Source organism: Mustela erminea, chromosome 13 (assembly GCF_009829155.1).
Source record: "Mustela erminea isolate mMusErm1 chromosome 13, mMusErm1.Pri, whole genome shotgun sequence".
NCBI classification, from domain to species: domain Eukaryota; kingdom Metazoa; phylum Chordata; class Mammalia; order Carnivora; family Mustelidae; genus Mustela; species Mustela erminea.
In genome coordinates this window covers 91,303,698-91,319,375 of record NC_045626.1, presented here as the reverse complement: position 1 = coordinate 91,319,375, position 15,678 = coordinate 91,303,698, and the positions used below count along the sequence as shown (strand labels likewise).

Below are 15,678 nucleotides of genomic sequence, written 5' to 3'. Positions count from 1 at the left end.
ATGACCCTGAGAGGTGAGAGTCTGAGAACGGCCGGGGGGTGGGGGGAACCGAGGAGCACGTGCGTGTGATGGCACTGTTTACGTGTTAGGCTGTGCAGCGTGTCACCCAGGACAGGTCAGAGCAGCCCTGCTCCACAGTATCCAGGGACCCCATGATACCCACCAGGCCCGGCAGGCTCAGATCCTGAAAGAAATGAAGCCAGGCCCCAGGGGAACAACAGCTGAGAGTGCTCGCTGGCTCTGCCGTCGGAGGCCTGGACCCAATATCGCTGTGCTGTGCAGCGGCAGGACCAGCGGACACACACTCCAGCCACCTGCTCCAAGAGCAGCAGGGCGCCGGCTGCACGGTGCTGCGGCAGAACGAGGCCTTGCCTGGCCCTCCTCCACAGTCAGAACAGCTCGGGCAACAAGCGTGTCTGGCTTGTCCCCGGGCCCCACGCATCATGGGAGGATGGCGGCAGCTAGGACAATGTCTGGGACTCGTGGCCCATGCCCCTGAGGCACACAATCACCAGCTTTTCCTGACTCAACAGATGCCCTGTGTTCAGCAGACTCAAAGGCTGGGCTTGGAGATGGCTGTCCTCTGCTTCTGCTTCGCTTCACGGTGACACGCTGCAGCGGCCAGTGTCAAGTTCTCCAGCAGCCACGACGAGTGGCCATGCAAGCCAGGGAAGAGTGCTCTGCTGTCCCACAGAAGAGGCCAGACTACTTATTCCTTGGTGTGTAGGACGATAGTGTGCCCCAGCCCTGATGTGCAACTGAACAGTGTCCCCATCGGGCCCAGCCTCGGTGGACGGGTCAGAACATGCTACAAGCACTTGCCCATCCCGGTGTCCGGTCACGTCAGTCAGAGTGGAGAGGACCGGATGCAGAGACTCTCCAGAGGGACGGCGCCCCCCCCCCCCCCGCTGCGGTGGCTGTGCACACTCAGCAGTCCTTTGAGGACTGCAACAGAATGGGTCCTCAAGGGGCTCCTTGACATCTGCCATACCAAACCAGCACCTGTCCCCCAGACATACCCAGGACCCAAGGATGCTCTTTACACAGCAAAGGAGACTTTGTGGATGGGCTTCGGTTAAAGAACTGGAAGTGGGGAGGTTACCCTGGATGATCCGGGGTCCTTCCAGAGGGAGACAGGAAGGTCGCGTCAGAGACACAGGCGTGACTACGGAAGTGCGGTCAGGAACGGAGCTTTGATGATGCTGTGCCACCAGCTCTGGATGCAGAAAGGGGGACAAGTGAAGGAACCTGGCACCTCCAGGAGCAGCAAGAGGCAAGGAGAGAGATTTTCCTCTGGTTTCCTCTGGGGCCTCCAGGAGGAGCACAGGCCCATGAGACTGACCTCGGAGGCCCGAGCTCCTGCCTGCAGGGTCAGAAGACCATGTTGTTTGAAACCACTCACCACGTGGTAACTTATTATGGCAGCAATGGGAAATCAGCGCACACTCGTCGTGGACCCACTGACAACAGAAGCAGTCTAACTTGCACACGGCCAAGATGGAGTAAGACGTGAAAGTGGCAGACAATGCTGCAGGCAGAGAGGACTTAGAAGCCAGCAAGGAAACAAATGATGTAAAAAATAAAACTGAAGATTAAAGAACGACACCCGTGTGATGCAACTTCATGCCTGCCAGTTTGCAGCCATGGGGAGACACGGGTGCCAGCAAGCCCCTCCGGGGACAGCACAAGTCATTACAGCCTCCTGAAAGGCAGTTTACAATGGGCATCAAATGTTAAAATGGGTATCTTGCCCAAAAGGGCCCAGGCAGCCTGGAAGAACAGAGCCAGGGCCCTGAGCAGGCAGCAGGACCTGGTGGAAAGCTGTGGCAGTTAGGACAGTGGGTACTCGCATCAGAATAAACAGACAGGATGCAGGAAGAGAGTCTAGAGACAGAGCCACACAGACATGGTCACTTGATTTACGGCTAGGTGACACTGCTGTGGAGGGGACACTGACCCTCCCACAGAAGGGAGACCCCAACCCTGCTTCACAGCACACACAGGGACCATCAGAGAAGGGCTAGAAAACAAAGAAGCTTTAGGTAGGCTTTGCAGCCATGGGTGGATGAGGTTCTCGGAGAGGGCATGAGGAGCTCACAGCACAAGGAGGAGCTCAGCGCGTTACACTGCATACAGGTCAAAGCTGCCACTCATCAGGAGACGCCCCAAGAGTAAAAAGGCCAGACCCAGGTGAAAAAGATATTTGCATTCATGTATCCAAAAAAGGACTCCCACCAACATATGCAAAGAACTCCTAAAAAACTCAGTGAGAGGAGGAAAAAAAAAAAAAAAAAAACAACACCCAACAGGAAAATGGGCAAAAGACTTGAACAGGAGAGACAAAACAGGACATCGGGATGTTCAGTAAAGATACTAAAGATACTAAATGGCAACCAACTTTCTGTAGTCACCAGGGTAAATAAAAACCAAAAGGAGACACGGAACCACCAAATGGCTAAGCTAGAACAATAGACAACACCAGGTGCTGGCAGCTGGGGTTCTCATCTGCCAGTGGTCGGGGGTAAACCAGCATCCACTCTGGGAACCAGCCTGGCATTACCTACTCAGCTTGAATACATGTGTGCTCTAGGACCCAGCAGCTCCATTCCTGGGTTGGCACCAAACGGAAGGTGCATGCACAGTCACCAGAAGGCACACGGTCCTGGAGGAGTGTTGTCGTCCCTCCCACGTCCAACGGATGGCATGGGGGTGATCTCACAGGTGTGTTCACCGTGGGAAGTGTTGCCGTGCTGCACACTCATGCATGTGCATCTGCGTAAGCTTGCTGTATGTCCCTAACATGCCTACTTTCAAAATCGTGGGGAGTGAAAAGCCAGGTCTGGCGAGTATAAACCCCAGCTCCAACACATGGTTCTAGAACTCCAGGAAACACCATCTGCCTGAAACGTCTGTCCACAGTAGACTGTGAAGTGGGAGAACAAGGTGTAGACTTCGATGGAGCAGCTCTAGGACGGTCTCCTAAAGTGATCATTGAACAGGCGCACGATGGCCCTTTGCAGTGTTGTTTATGATAACGAAAACATGAAACAGTGCACAGCCACAGAACGGTGATAAAGAGACTGTAGCTCAGCCATGAAATAACTTATGGTGTTCAGTTCTTGGCACAGAAACATACACATGTTAAATGAAAAACTGGGGCAATAGGGCATGGAGCACGCTGCCCACGAAAAAGAAATTGTGTGTGGAGCGCACATGTGTATCTGCTGCAGGAAGCCCGTCGAATGTTAACACTGGTTTTCGCTGACTGCTGGGATTTTAGTGATGCTGGGCTCTGTACACGCGTGTGTCCATATGTGCCTGCTTGTGTGTGCACCTGTGTATATGTGTGTGCCCCTCTGTGCATGTATGCATGTGCATGTGTGTGTCTGTATTCATGTACCTGCGTGTTCGTGCCATGTTTTTTCAAATAACTGTATATGGGCACCTCAGTTTCCACCACAGTCTGCAGGATAGGAATATTCTAGGTCCTTAATATACCAAAGAGTGACTATAAAAAAACAATGGAGCATTTTTCTCGCTCACAACAAATCCTAGAGAAGTGACAGCTAAGGGCTGTGGAGGGTCTATGCCTGCAGGGAAACTGACCCATTTGGTGCACGTGACTTACGTCTGGTTTGGATGTTCCAAGTGAAGAAACAGGAAAGACTCTTTCACAGCCCAAACCCGGAAACGGCCAGACCCTGGACAACGGCATGGAGCTCTGGGACTATGGTGGGCAGTGATGCAGCACAGTGGAGGCAACCAGCTCTCGCTGCAGCGGACCCCAGGAACCCCAGGTGAGCCGCCTCGGCTGGGGAGTGGGTGCTGTGGCAGAGGCCAGGGAGGCTGTTCCACCCCCGGAATGCACAGAACAGCCCGGAGTAACAGCACCGTAGCAGGACGCCTGACAAGACAAATTTCATCGACATGATGGGACTCAAAAGAGGCCGAGCTGTCTGAGTCGGGAGATCAGTGCCCCAAGGACAAGCACATTTCAGAGGCCAAAGCTCAGACTCGGCCATGCACCTGCGCATGTCAGAGCCTCTGTTTGCTCCCAGAGCCAGGAGCACCAGAGGGCTCAGTGTCACTTGGGGGCCACTGTGGACACCACTGGCCTGGTGGATGAGACACAGGTGTGCACCGACAGACAGCAGAGCAGCACTCTGCGGGGTAAGATGCCAGCCAGGATCAGAAGGGAAGGCCACAAAACCCGTCAGCCCCCAGGCCCTTCCAGGGCCCAGCCTTCTAGGATGGCCCTGGAAGGCTGTGGTGGGACCCGAGACAAGAGAGCACCCCACCCAGGCATGTCCTTTCCACTCGCATCCCCACTGTGCGCTCCAAGCCCGGGGTCAGAACGCAGCCTGGGCTCACAGGCGTCCTTCGCAGCGGGACCATCCAGAGTAACCAACAGTGCCCCAAGGCATGGGGGTAACGGACTGAGCACCGTGGATGGGGGTGAGGGGTGGGTTAGCAAGCTGCCCTTCAAGGGACATCCCAGACAGGCCTGGCCAGGGCTGCCACCACCCCCCTCTGCAGAGCCTTCCACTCCACACTGCACTCTGCGCCTCAGCCCTGGGCCTCAGGCCTTGGCTCCCACATTGGAATGAGCATGCAGCCTCCTCAACACCATGCTTCCCCCGCAGAGTCGGGGAGACAGTCTGCACACCCCGTGCCCTGTGTTCCCTCTGAGATTTGCCTGCAGGCGAAGACCTCCTCGAAAAATGCTTCCCATCAGACGGATCATTTTATTTCAAAAAAGCCTGCCTCCAAAAACATCCTCCAAAACACAAAGGCAACCTTCAAAAGAAAAAGCCCCAAAACCCTAGAGAACAGCTTGGTAAGGATAAGCCTCAATTAGCATCCTCTTTGGGTATGATAAAAATTCCTCTCTGCCTCTCCCCAAGATGGGATTCTTTGCTCAAAACCTTTCTCTTTTAAAAATAACTATAGAAACCAACCATTAAAACAGGGACTGCATTTTAATCCACTCTTTCTTTTTCTCTGGTTTTGAAACTGGCACCTTCTCACATCACAGCAGACACAAAGGCAGACTCCTACCACCACCACCCCCGCTACCCTCCAGGGCACCAGACCCAAGCGGCAGCCCCTGGGCCCTGGACGCTACAGGGATGTGGGAAATGTCTGAGGGAAGCTGCCCCCTGCTCCATGCTCACACCGTCTTCTGGCCCCGTCCCAATATTACCGTGGCAAGAAAATGTCAATGGCCAATGACAGCCGTCATGACAGCCATCATGGGTCCCTGCCCCAAGCCTTCTAGAACAAAGAGATGCCTCTCCAAATACTGTCTCCTTAGTGTCTTACATCTAGAAGCCTAAATGGTGCCCCAGGGGACTTCAGCCTCCCCCGAAGCCACAGCCCCCTGATGTCCACCAGGACCCAGGTGACAAGGAGCCCAGGCTCACACAGCTCAGCAGAACCATGTGCCCCCACTGCTGCCTGGCCTCTCTGGCTGCGCTCTCCCTTGGGGGTGGCCAATTCTAGGCTTCCCTGCTCTCCAAACCACGAAGAGACGGTGAAGCTATAAGATTCCTTCCTTAGCACCTGTTGTGGGCGGCTCATAGTGCTGGATCTTCAAAGGTGAATTACACACATTCACTGACCTCAAGAGAGCAGGAGGGGACAGAACGGGGCCGGGAGCGGTCATGCCCAGAGTCTGCTCATTGTAGAGACACATCATCTTCTCCCCGTAGTCTATCACTCCGCTGCCCCAAACGCTGCCAGGGGGCCACAACGAATGAGCAAAGAGGCTGGCCTGGGAGGGCCTGCTGGCGAGGGGCCCATGCCACTCCCCGAAGGAAGGGGCATGTGCATCGACAGTGCCAAATCGACAAAGTGTGTGTAACTGCGAAATGCTGGGAACGGCACAGCCGCCCGTATGCAGCAGAGGAACGGAACTGAGCCCACGACGGCTGAGCAAAGCCGTGCTGTAGAATACCCTGCAGCATGAGAAACCGTGGATGATTCTGTGAACCGGCTGATTTCCACGACTTCCCACGACATGCCGAAGGCCGTCTAACTGCCCTTGCTGGGAGCCGGAGGAGCAGGGAGAGAACATAAGGGTCTGCTCACTGGCACAAAAGAAACACAGAAGGGTGAGCCAGAAGCTCAGGGGGCTGCTTACGGCCAGGCCACGGGTGAGGGTGCACCGAAAACCCCGGGGAACAGATGGAGCAGGGCGGGCACACCCCCGAGCTCCTGCCAGTGTTCACCCCACCTTCGGACAGGCAGCGTTACCTCCACAAACCCCCAAACAAGTTGGTCACCAAGATGGGGCCACACCCATGGTATCGCACAAACAGGCCCCAGCAAATCTCTTTTCATCACCAAGGAACCATAAGGCCACTCAGAAGGGAGGAAGCCCGCCCAGCTGCCTTTGTAAAATGATGTATGCAAACGCGGAAAACCCCCGACTAATGAGAGCCAGACCTCCAACTCTGGAGCTGACCCTGGCTCTCGGATGACCCCTGGGTCTCTGGGGGAGGAAAGACACACGGCGTGAGTCTGCTTTTTACATGTGTTCATGCACTGCCCAGCCCTGTCCGCCCGGAGGACGGAGAAGCAGTGACATCCCAGCAGAGCCGAGCACACACAGCACCCGGGCTCCGGTCTGTAAACCCCTCTCCCCAGCAAGATGACCCAGGGCTCCCCGGAGAAACGGTGGCTCGCATGAGCCTGGATGACACGTCTCCTGCCAGAAAGGAAGGACTCACACAAGGACGGCAGCGCTAAGGGACCCAGGAGCCACTGGAAAAAGCTCCGAGCGGTCGATGTTGGGATAATCTGGGAAACAAAACTCAGAACAGTAGTACTGGATTACAACCTATGGAATAAAATAAGTATCCGTGAGCCACGTTGATATAAATAAGTAACTGAACACAGAAATAGCAGCTGCCCTTTGAGCAGAACGCCGCGGAACAAATGGAGAATCGAGGACAGAAATGGAAAACCGCCTCCAGCCGACAGTACGATGCTAACGTGCGGCGGTGACCACCAACAGAAGAGGAAATTCATGCCGAAAGTACGGGAAGACCGAGGAGCTGTGGGGTTTTGTGTTCTCCTCCACAGGGGACTCGGAATTTGCAAAGGAAATGGTAAGTTCACAGGGGACAACCCGGCAGCCGCCACCTCGGCCAAGCAGGGACAGTAACCATCACCAGAAAGAACAGCGACTTGTGCTGCCTGTGTCACGGGCTGAACTGGCCCCCACTCTGGCCCCCATACCACGGGATGTGACTCTGTGTGTGCAGGGGGACAGGTGAAGTGGGTTCCCCAGACCAGCCTGTCCCACAGGACTGAGTCCCCACAGAGAGCAGAGCAGGACGCAGACACGCAGGCACATGCACGGGGCAGGATCCTGAGGATGTAGGAAGGAAGGTGGTGCCTGCAGCCCGGGGGCGGGGGGGGGCGTGCGGCTGGGGAGGGGCCAGCCCACCACTGGGGATGGGACCTGTGTGGCACCTAGACTGGGACCCCGCGCCTGCAGACCCGGGAGGAGCAAACACCCCCACACTCTCAGCCTCCCCATTACGGACGCCGCAGGAAACTGATACGGCCTCAGGAGACATAGTGATGGTCTGGTTTTACTTCTGTGGCTTCCTTGTCAAAGATGCAACCTAATCCCGAGAAGACATCAGACTGTCCCAAAGCGAGGCAATGCCGCGAAGCGAGCGGGTCACAAACACAGACAAACAGAAGATCCGCCACGGACTGGAGGAGCTCTTGAGAGCCAGGTGCTCCACAGAAAAAAGCCGTAAGCGGGCAAACTGAGGCCACCCGAAGCCCGTCTGCAGTGTGGGAACAGCCCCGCCTGTTTCCAGGCTTCCGTGATTACTTTACAACAGCAGCATTAGGTCCCCACAAACTCTGCTGTCGGCAATTTTTCTGTACACTTAAAGCCACTTCAAATAAGAAGCTCCGGACAAAACAGAGCTTGTGAGGGGGCAAGTACTGGCTGGACACACAGGTGTATTTCGCTAGACGAGGTTAAAGGCGAATGTGAATTGGCCGCCGACACCATGAAGGCAGAGATGTCATTGAAAACCAGGTCTATGGCTTCTCTTCTCCAGATCCCGAGTTGCGACAAACCCCGAAGAAGCCGAATTCCACGCCGCTCATGGAGGGACCGAGCCAGGACCAGCGCCACGTTCTCGCGCTCACGGCCGCATGCCGGGAGGTCCCAGCTCCTGCAGGTGCCTGGGGCCCCGGGCTCAGGGACACGGCCTCTGTCCACGAGCCTGGGGTGCCTCTGACCCTCGGAGGAGAGTCTGGTGGCTCCTAGTAGAGGAAACCATCCTGCGCGCCCTCAGCCCCGGGAGGCTACGCTGCGGCTGCGGTCGGGGGGGCTCCCCACCTTCAGAGCAGGGCTCCTCTCTGCCATGGGCACATGCGGTCCCTCTGCGCCATGAGCAAAGAGCCGGCGAGAAGCTCAGCAAACTGAAGATAAGAATAAAAACCTCCCCGAGTACCCATCCCTCCGAAGCCAGAAAACCTGCAGATGCTTAAAGCACAAGGTCAAGTGTGTCATTTTCTGGAACGTCCTCAGTCACTGTGATCTGTCATCACTGACACCACGGAAGCGCACGCAGGTCCGTGTTCCACGTTCCTTCTGTGCGCTCTCAGTGCAGATCGCCGTCCCGGGCAGGGTCCTCGCCTGGCCTCGGAGAAGCGCTCGTCCTTGTCTTTAAGACACTGGAAGGCTTGCTCACTGGACACTGGACTCCGTCACGCTCCAAGAGTGTGCTCCACAACGTGCACAGGCACGTCTCTGCATTCAGAGAGGGCAGTGGCCAAGTGCACATGGCCACTAGCACTGTGCACGGGCCTCCCAGACTGAAACTACACCACACGTGTGCCCCGGGGGGAGGGACACCTGCTTCCCGGCCACCTTCGGGCCCCAGCCTCTCGCTCCCCCTCGTGCGGATGCCGACACAGAGCATGGCCTGCACCGGCTCACCTCACAGGCCGAAGTGACAAACCCAGTGCAGGGCCTCTGGGCTGAGCCCCCACCCCTACCCCACGAGCTACAGGCTGTCCCTCCGGGAAAGTCCTCTGCTAACGCTAGCCAAGGCTGACCTCTGTGTCTGCACGGAAGTCGGTGGCAGACAAGGAAGCTCACCGGCCCCGCGGGTGCGGGTTCTCAGCCCCGTGTTCGCTCTCGCACCTCACAAGCTGGAGGCACAGAGAGGCTGCTCGCTCGGCCAATGTCACAGAGCCGAGATCTGTGGAGCACAACTGGACGTGTCCATGAACGAGCTTCCCAGAGGACTGACACACCTTCGGGCTCCCCTGTGAGGGTTCCGCGCTGTAGACGCTCACGGCCCCAACATTCCGCACTGCTCTCCTCCCGATCCGGCGCTGGAAGGGCCTCCCCGTCACTGCACGCCCGAGCCTCCAAGCCCGCCGCCCTGCCCTGCCTCAACCTCAAACACAAGAAGGTTCCAGAGTCTCTCAAAAGAAGGTTTCTCTATGTTTACACACACTTGACTGGAGACTCGCGCTCTGGCCAAGCCACAGGGTAATGTCCTCAACACATCTCAACCTCGCACCAGACCAAACCTCCACGGCCTCTGAGCCCACCCTTCCACACGGCGGTGGCCGGCAAGGCCCTCTGGAGGGGAGAGCATCCCTCCATGGAAAGAACCGCGCGACCGCACACAGACACCAGCACAGCTCGAGGACAAGGCTACTCCCCGGGGCCGCCAGCTTTCAGCGCAGCTTTCACCCACCCGGCAGCTGCTGAGCACCACCCTGAGCCCAAGCTCACTTCCACGCACCATGAGGAAGGCCTCAGGGGTCCCAAATGGGCCCGGGACAGCCGCTCAAGAACCCACAGGCCGCCCAGTCGTCCATCGTGGCACTAGGAGCACACAGAGGGGCTCTCACGGGGGTCGGGAGACGGGGAGAGGGTGCGCCCTGACACAGAGAGCCAGCACTCCAACCTGGCTGGAGGGAGGGGTTCCCACAGAAAGTCGGGGGGAAATGCTCGCCCAGAAATCGGCTCCTGAGGCCCAGAGTTGAGACTCTTCGTTGGGGAAGCTTGGAAGATTCTACATAGATGAGTGGGGTCACCTGGTCCGAGCTTCTGGAAGCGGAGGTGCTAAAGCAGGGGGCGCGATCAGGAAGCTCGTGGCCCAGCAGAACTGAGAAGAATGAGGGCTCTGCACCAGGGAGGGACCCTTTGACAACAAGGTCACAGTGGGTCATGCGTGGTGCCCACAGACAGGCACCCAGGATGGCACCAAGGTTCCAATACAAACGAAGTTCAGGCTCTGGATTCAGACCCGGTGATAACCGGCGTGGGAACTGGGAGCCAGAGGATGGATAGGCCTGGGGGAAACACGGCCGCAGGGCACCTGGAGATGGGAAAGCTGCGCGAACAGGGGCTTCATACCAAGGCCGCTGTGGGTTTGGGTCCTCAGTGACATCAGTATTCGGTGACACGGACATCGCAGCATTTCCATGAATTCAGAGAAGTAAACAGTTATGCGGGCACATTACTGGGACACCTGCTCAGGCAGTCAGAGGAGGAGATGCTGCGGGGTACAGTGGCCCCCCAAGAGGAACATGTCCTGGGAGCCAGCGAGGTGGGGACAGGGGCTGAGGGGCATGGGTGTCAATGGGGCCCAATGTGTCTACACGTTGGAGATAGGACACTTGCTGGGCCAGAGATCTCTGGGCCTTCTGAGAACGTTTTTGCAGTCAGAAGGGCAGCTTCCGTGTAAAGAAGGTGGGGCCCAGTGTCGCTCTAGGACTGTGACCCGGCAGTGCCACCGCGGGACACACACCCACAAGGACCAAAAGCAGGGCCGGGGAGAGAGAGGCACACCAGGCGGCTCTCTCTCTCTGTAGGGGGAGCAGCCCAGCGTCCACAGATGGGCCGGTGGGCCCAGAAAGGGCATATTTTATGTGCAGGAGAACGGGACGTTACTCAGCCTTCCAAGGAGGCCATCCTGACACATGCTACCACCTGGCTGGACCCCAAGGACCCGGCGCCGAGGGATATAAGCTAAAAGCGCAAGAACAAGCACTGGAGCGTCCCGCTTGAGCGAGTTCCCCAGAGCAGTCAGCTTCGGGGCAACAGAGAGCGACGGTGGGTGTGGGGTTTGCGGGCCGAGCGGCAGTTTGGGAAGATGACCGAGTCCAGGGACGGACAGCGGTATGAATGTGCTTTGTGACACAGGACGGCACACTTACACACGGTTAAGAGGGCAAACCTTACGTTATGTATATTTTACCACAATTTAAAACTGTTTACGTGTTTTGTGATTTTTTTTTTTTTAAATGAGAGAGTCCGGGTGCCGGGGCATTGTGAGGCCAGGACTGTGTGCAGGTGGGTTGGGAAAGGGCTGTGCAGACAGAGGGAATGAAAATGTGAAAATACCCTCCCACGTGGGCGGACGAGAGGGCCCAGAACAGTGGCCGGCACACAGCAGTCTTCAGTTACTGCTGGTGGAACGAGGTAGGACAAGACGGAGTAGAACGAACTTGAAAATCCTGGAGGGAAATGTCTTTAGCGGGACTCCAAATGACCAAAAACACAGCGAGTTCTTAAAGAAAGGCCTTGAAAAGCCTGTTCGGGTGTTGAATCAACACTGTATCTGGGGACATATCCTGGCACGGGAGAGCTGGGTGTTGTTGGAAGGACAGAGTACATCCGTGTGCCTGGACACTTGTCATTCTTACCCGTGGACAACGATGAAGCAATTGTGGACAGAATTCCAGTGACGACCCGGCAGGACCAGGAACTCACCCCTCAGGACAGCGGAGAAATGGCCCACCCTCGGCCCCAGAGCTTGCTCCTCACGGAGGACAGAGCACTACATGCTGCTAAGGGCAACCATCAAGACGAATGACAGCTGCCCACGGCACGCCTCCGCCAAGAAGGACACCCACCACCAGCCAGAAACGCCACGCGCACACACGCCTGTGAAAGCCTTTTTCTCCAGCGTCAACCCCGTCCCACCGCCGTGTGAAAACCATGTCCCGGAGAGGAACTCCAGGGAACACACATGTCCTCTGAGACTTTCTCCGGCCCCAAAGACTCCGCGATGTCCTCGACGCAAGACCAAAGAACGCACGTGGCGGCGAGCTGACGTTAACTCACCAGTCTGTGCCTGAGCTGCACCGTGACGAGTGGCGAGCCTGACAGGTTCTGGGACAGCACGGGTGGCGGGGACACCTCCAGAGAAATCAGGTAGCTGGCTGCAAACAGCGTGTGCCCTTTGTAATTTGCCGCCTCCGCAATCCTTGAATAAATGAGAAATCGTTACAAAAGGGGAAAGGGGACGGGCGCACAGCCAGAACACCTGCTCTGAGAACTTAATGTTAAGGCGGAAATTTTCAATACTGAAATCTTCCTGGAATGGAAGTTTGATTGGCCTCATTCGCCCCGTGCTGCTCTCTCGGGCTAGAAGCCGCTGTGTGACTTTGGGTAAGTGACTTACCCCGGCTGAGCTTCAACCTCCCCGCTTACAAAATGGTGCGAGAGATGGTAGTGCAGTGAGTGCTTGTGGTTCCCCTGTCTGATGGGGTTCGTTCTCCGGAGAAAGGCCCTCAGTTGCCTCCAGGTGGCCACCTCCCTCCCCACCTCCAGACCTCCAGCCTCGGCTCAGGAGTAAGCCTTGCTGTCCAGGCCTGAACCACTCAGTCCACTGCCTCCCTCAGGCCACAGGGACTGTTCAGAGGTGAGGGCATGATCCAGGAAATCCAAGGAGATGCAACAAGATTCAGAGGGAAAATGTTGGCTCAGAGACCCTTACTTCTCTCTACTACTTGTCTGCTCAGGGGGAGGAGGCCCTGGCAGTGGCTTATAGACATGAGTGCAGAGATGAACTGGGAAGCGAGTCCCACCCCGCCCCCAACCCGCAAGGAAGAGAAGAACTAGAGCTGAGTGACGTCAACTGGATGCTGGATCAAGCTGCTCCTGAAGCCAATCGACCTGTGTGCCCTTCAGCTTCCATGATCTAAGTACCCTCTTACTTGAGACAGGTTAAGCCATGTTTTTGGACACTTCCAGCCCAATCCAAAGACTCCTGCGTGACATATACGGTACTTGTCTCATGGAGTTACGAGGTTAAATTACGAGATGATATTCCGAGCCAAGGCAGGAGCAAGATAAGAAGCCCGTGGTGCAGGATTTAAGGAGGTGCCCACACCCGGGGCCCAGCACATGCATGTGGCACTTGCAGGACTCCTGTCCGAAGCTGCACCCTCAGTGCCTCCTTGCTTCACCTTAGTCTCAGCCCTGCCGGACACAGCAAATGTCTGCTGGCGTGAATTTCAACTTGGGGAAGTTGCCCTCAAAGGCCCGCAATGCGGAGCCACTAAACGCCCCCTCCTCCCCCACTGGGCCAGCCAGCCCTCTGCTGCTGTCTTGTCTGATTGGGACCTTGCCTGTCCCTCACCCGCTCCCCCAAGCCTGCTTGAGGAGGCTGCTCCCTGCCTGTGTTTGCACCCACACGGCTGTCTTCCTAACACCCACCCACGTCTCGGGTGCTGCGTGTGCAACGCTCTTCTTCCCTCGACTACTTTTACCTAACGACGAACCTCAAGCCTACAGACGATGTGCTAGAAAGAGGACGTGAACACTTTCTCTCCACCTAGATCCACCACCCCTACCACTCCCTCACGTCTGCCGCACCCGGCAGGCTCACACACGCTCTTCTTCCTGACGAAGAGGAAGCACGAGGAAGCACGCCAGGAAACTCCTCCCCAACCACACTTTAGCAAGGACCCCCCCCCCGGCCGGCCCAGGATACCACGGCCCAGTCATTACCCTCGCAAACCTGACACCGCCTCCGTGGTCCCCGCCTTGTGCCTAAGAGCTCTGCGTGGTCCCGAGGAGGCCAGTGCCTCTGCTCAGGAGCACATCCCCACAGGCCCCTGAGTTCTGGAACAGTCCCCACAGCTCTCTCTCCTTCCCGCCACGGACATACAGCATCGCCAGCCACAGTTTGCAAAATGGCCCCTACTATAGATGGGCTGTGTCCCCAGGAGGAGCTCTGGGCCGAGCACCTGGGGCTGCACCACTCCATGGGCCACACTCACTCTTTCCCATTGTGTCACCTCAGGGGACACAGGGTATCTTGTCCCACTGTTGATGATATCAAAAGTGACCTGCTGGCTGAAGGGGTGCAGGCCAGCTGTCTCTATTCCCAGGTGCCCTGTTCACTGTGTAAATTTAACAATAACTCTGTCTGGATGCCGGGGTGGCTCAGTCATTAAGCATCTGCCTTCGGCTCAGGTCATGGTCCCAGAGTCCTGGGATCGAGCCCTCGAGCCCCGCATTCAGCTCCCTGCTCAGCGGGGAGCCTGCTTCTCCCTCTCCCACTCTCCCTGCTTGTGTTGCCTCTCTTGCCGTCTCTCTCTGTCACGTAAAAATCTTTAAAAAAATAATAATAAAGACTGTTCTCCAAATACTGCTCACCCAGTGGTGTCTACACCCACTGATGACCTTTGCCCTGATCAGTAACTACACTTAGGGCTCCAAGATGGTGTCTTTCCAATGTTGTCTTTCCTTCTGCATTGACTGGTTGGCATTACTCTACAAAGAACAAGTGTGGACACTTGCCAGCCGCCAGACCCTCCGGGAACTTCTCCATCGGAAGCACGTGTGTCTGTCCATAAGACATGGAACCCAGAGACCTGAGTCACGGCCCTGCCTCTGCCGGTTGGCAGCCTGGAAGTCCCATCCGCTCTCCAGGCCCGGGGATCCATCTGCGGTGGGATAGTGGAACTGGGTGATGCAGACTCCCTGCCCAGCTCGGATTCCTGGCCCCACTTGAAGGAAAAGCCTGACCGGCTGCTAGCCAGGCACAGCTCACAGTAAGAGCCGAGCAGTCCTCATCGTGACTAGGCAGGTGAGACCATCGGCACGCAGGTGGCACAGCAGGGATCAGCTAAGTGTCCCCCCAGGACCTGTGGACACTCAGACACTGCTCCCAGACTGGCTACCGGGGTCTTCAGGAGTGGCCCGCCCAGGGCTTGGCTGGGAAGATGGGAGACCCCGCCCCGGCCTCAACCCCATCTTCACGCATTAAACTCATGTGCTGACTCCAACCCACCCCAAAAGGGGATTGAGAAGACACTACAATCCCACAGCACCCTTCATTCTTACAAAAACCATACATGTATGTAGGCCCCAGTGCCTGATACTGAAGGGAAGGGACTCCGCTGTGTCGCAAGCAGGATCACCAGAGCGCTTTCTGCTCACTCTACCCACCTGCTCCGAACTGCGTGTGGAATGTGACCATCACCTTACAGCCAATATGGCGAGAACGCCCAATCATCTTGGGAGGCGGTAAGGGCAAGCACTTACAGGTCATGTTAAGAGCACCAAGCTTTGTTCAAACCGTTAGCTGACGTTGCGCTCACAGCAGCCTCAGCCATCAGTACTGTCATCAGCTTTATTCGAGAAGGGAGCACACAGCCAACGACCACCACGCGTTGCCCAGGTCCACACCACCACCAAGGGCGCCACCGGGAGGACAGAGGCAGGAGCCCAGCACCCAATTCTGCACTGCTAACTACGACCCTGGTGGTCACCTTCTGTCCCACTCTGGTGCCACAGGAGAGAACATGACAAATACGAGGACTGTGCCTGATGAACTATTTGGATGATTTTTTTTTTTCCAAGGTTAATTTGACAGTAAGATACCT

General features: G+C 56.7%; 1 protein-coding gene across 3 annotated transcripts in view; it reads right to left on the bottom strand.

Annotated features, from left to right (window-relative positions):
• Positions 1-15,678, bottom strand: part of ADGRD1 (adhesion G protein-coupled receptor D1) — a 123,565-nt gene that overhangs the window by 63,263 nt on the left and 44,624 nt on the right. For all 3 annotated transcript variants that reach the window (XM_032309835.1, XM_032309836.1, XM_032309837.1), the window contains one exon: positions 12,125-12,266. In XM_032309835.1, the coding sequence (XP_032165726.1) occupies positions 12,125-12,266 (142 nt within the window). The remainder of the gene's footprint in view (positions 1-12,124; positions 12,267-15,678) is intronic.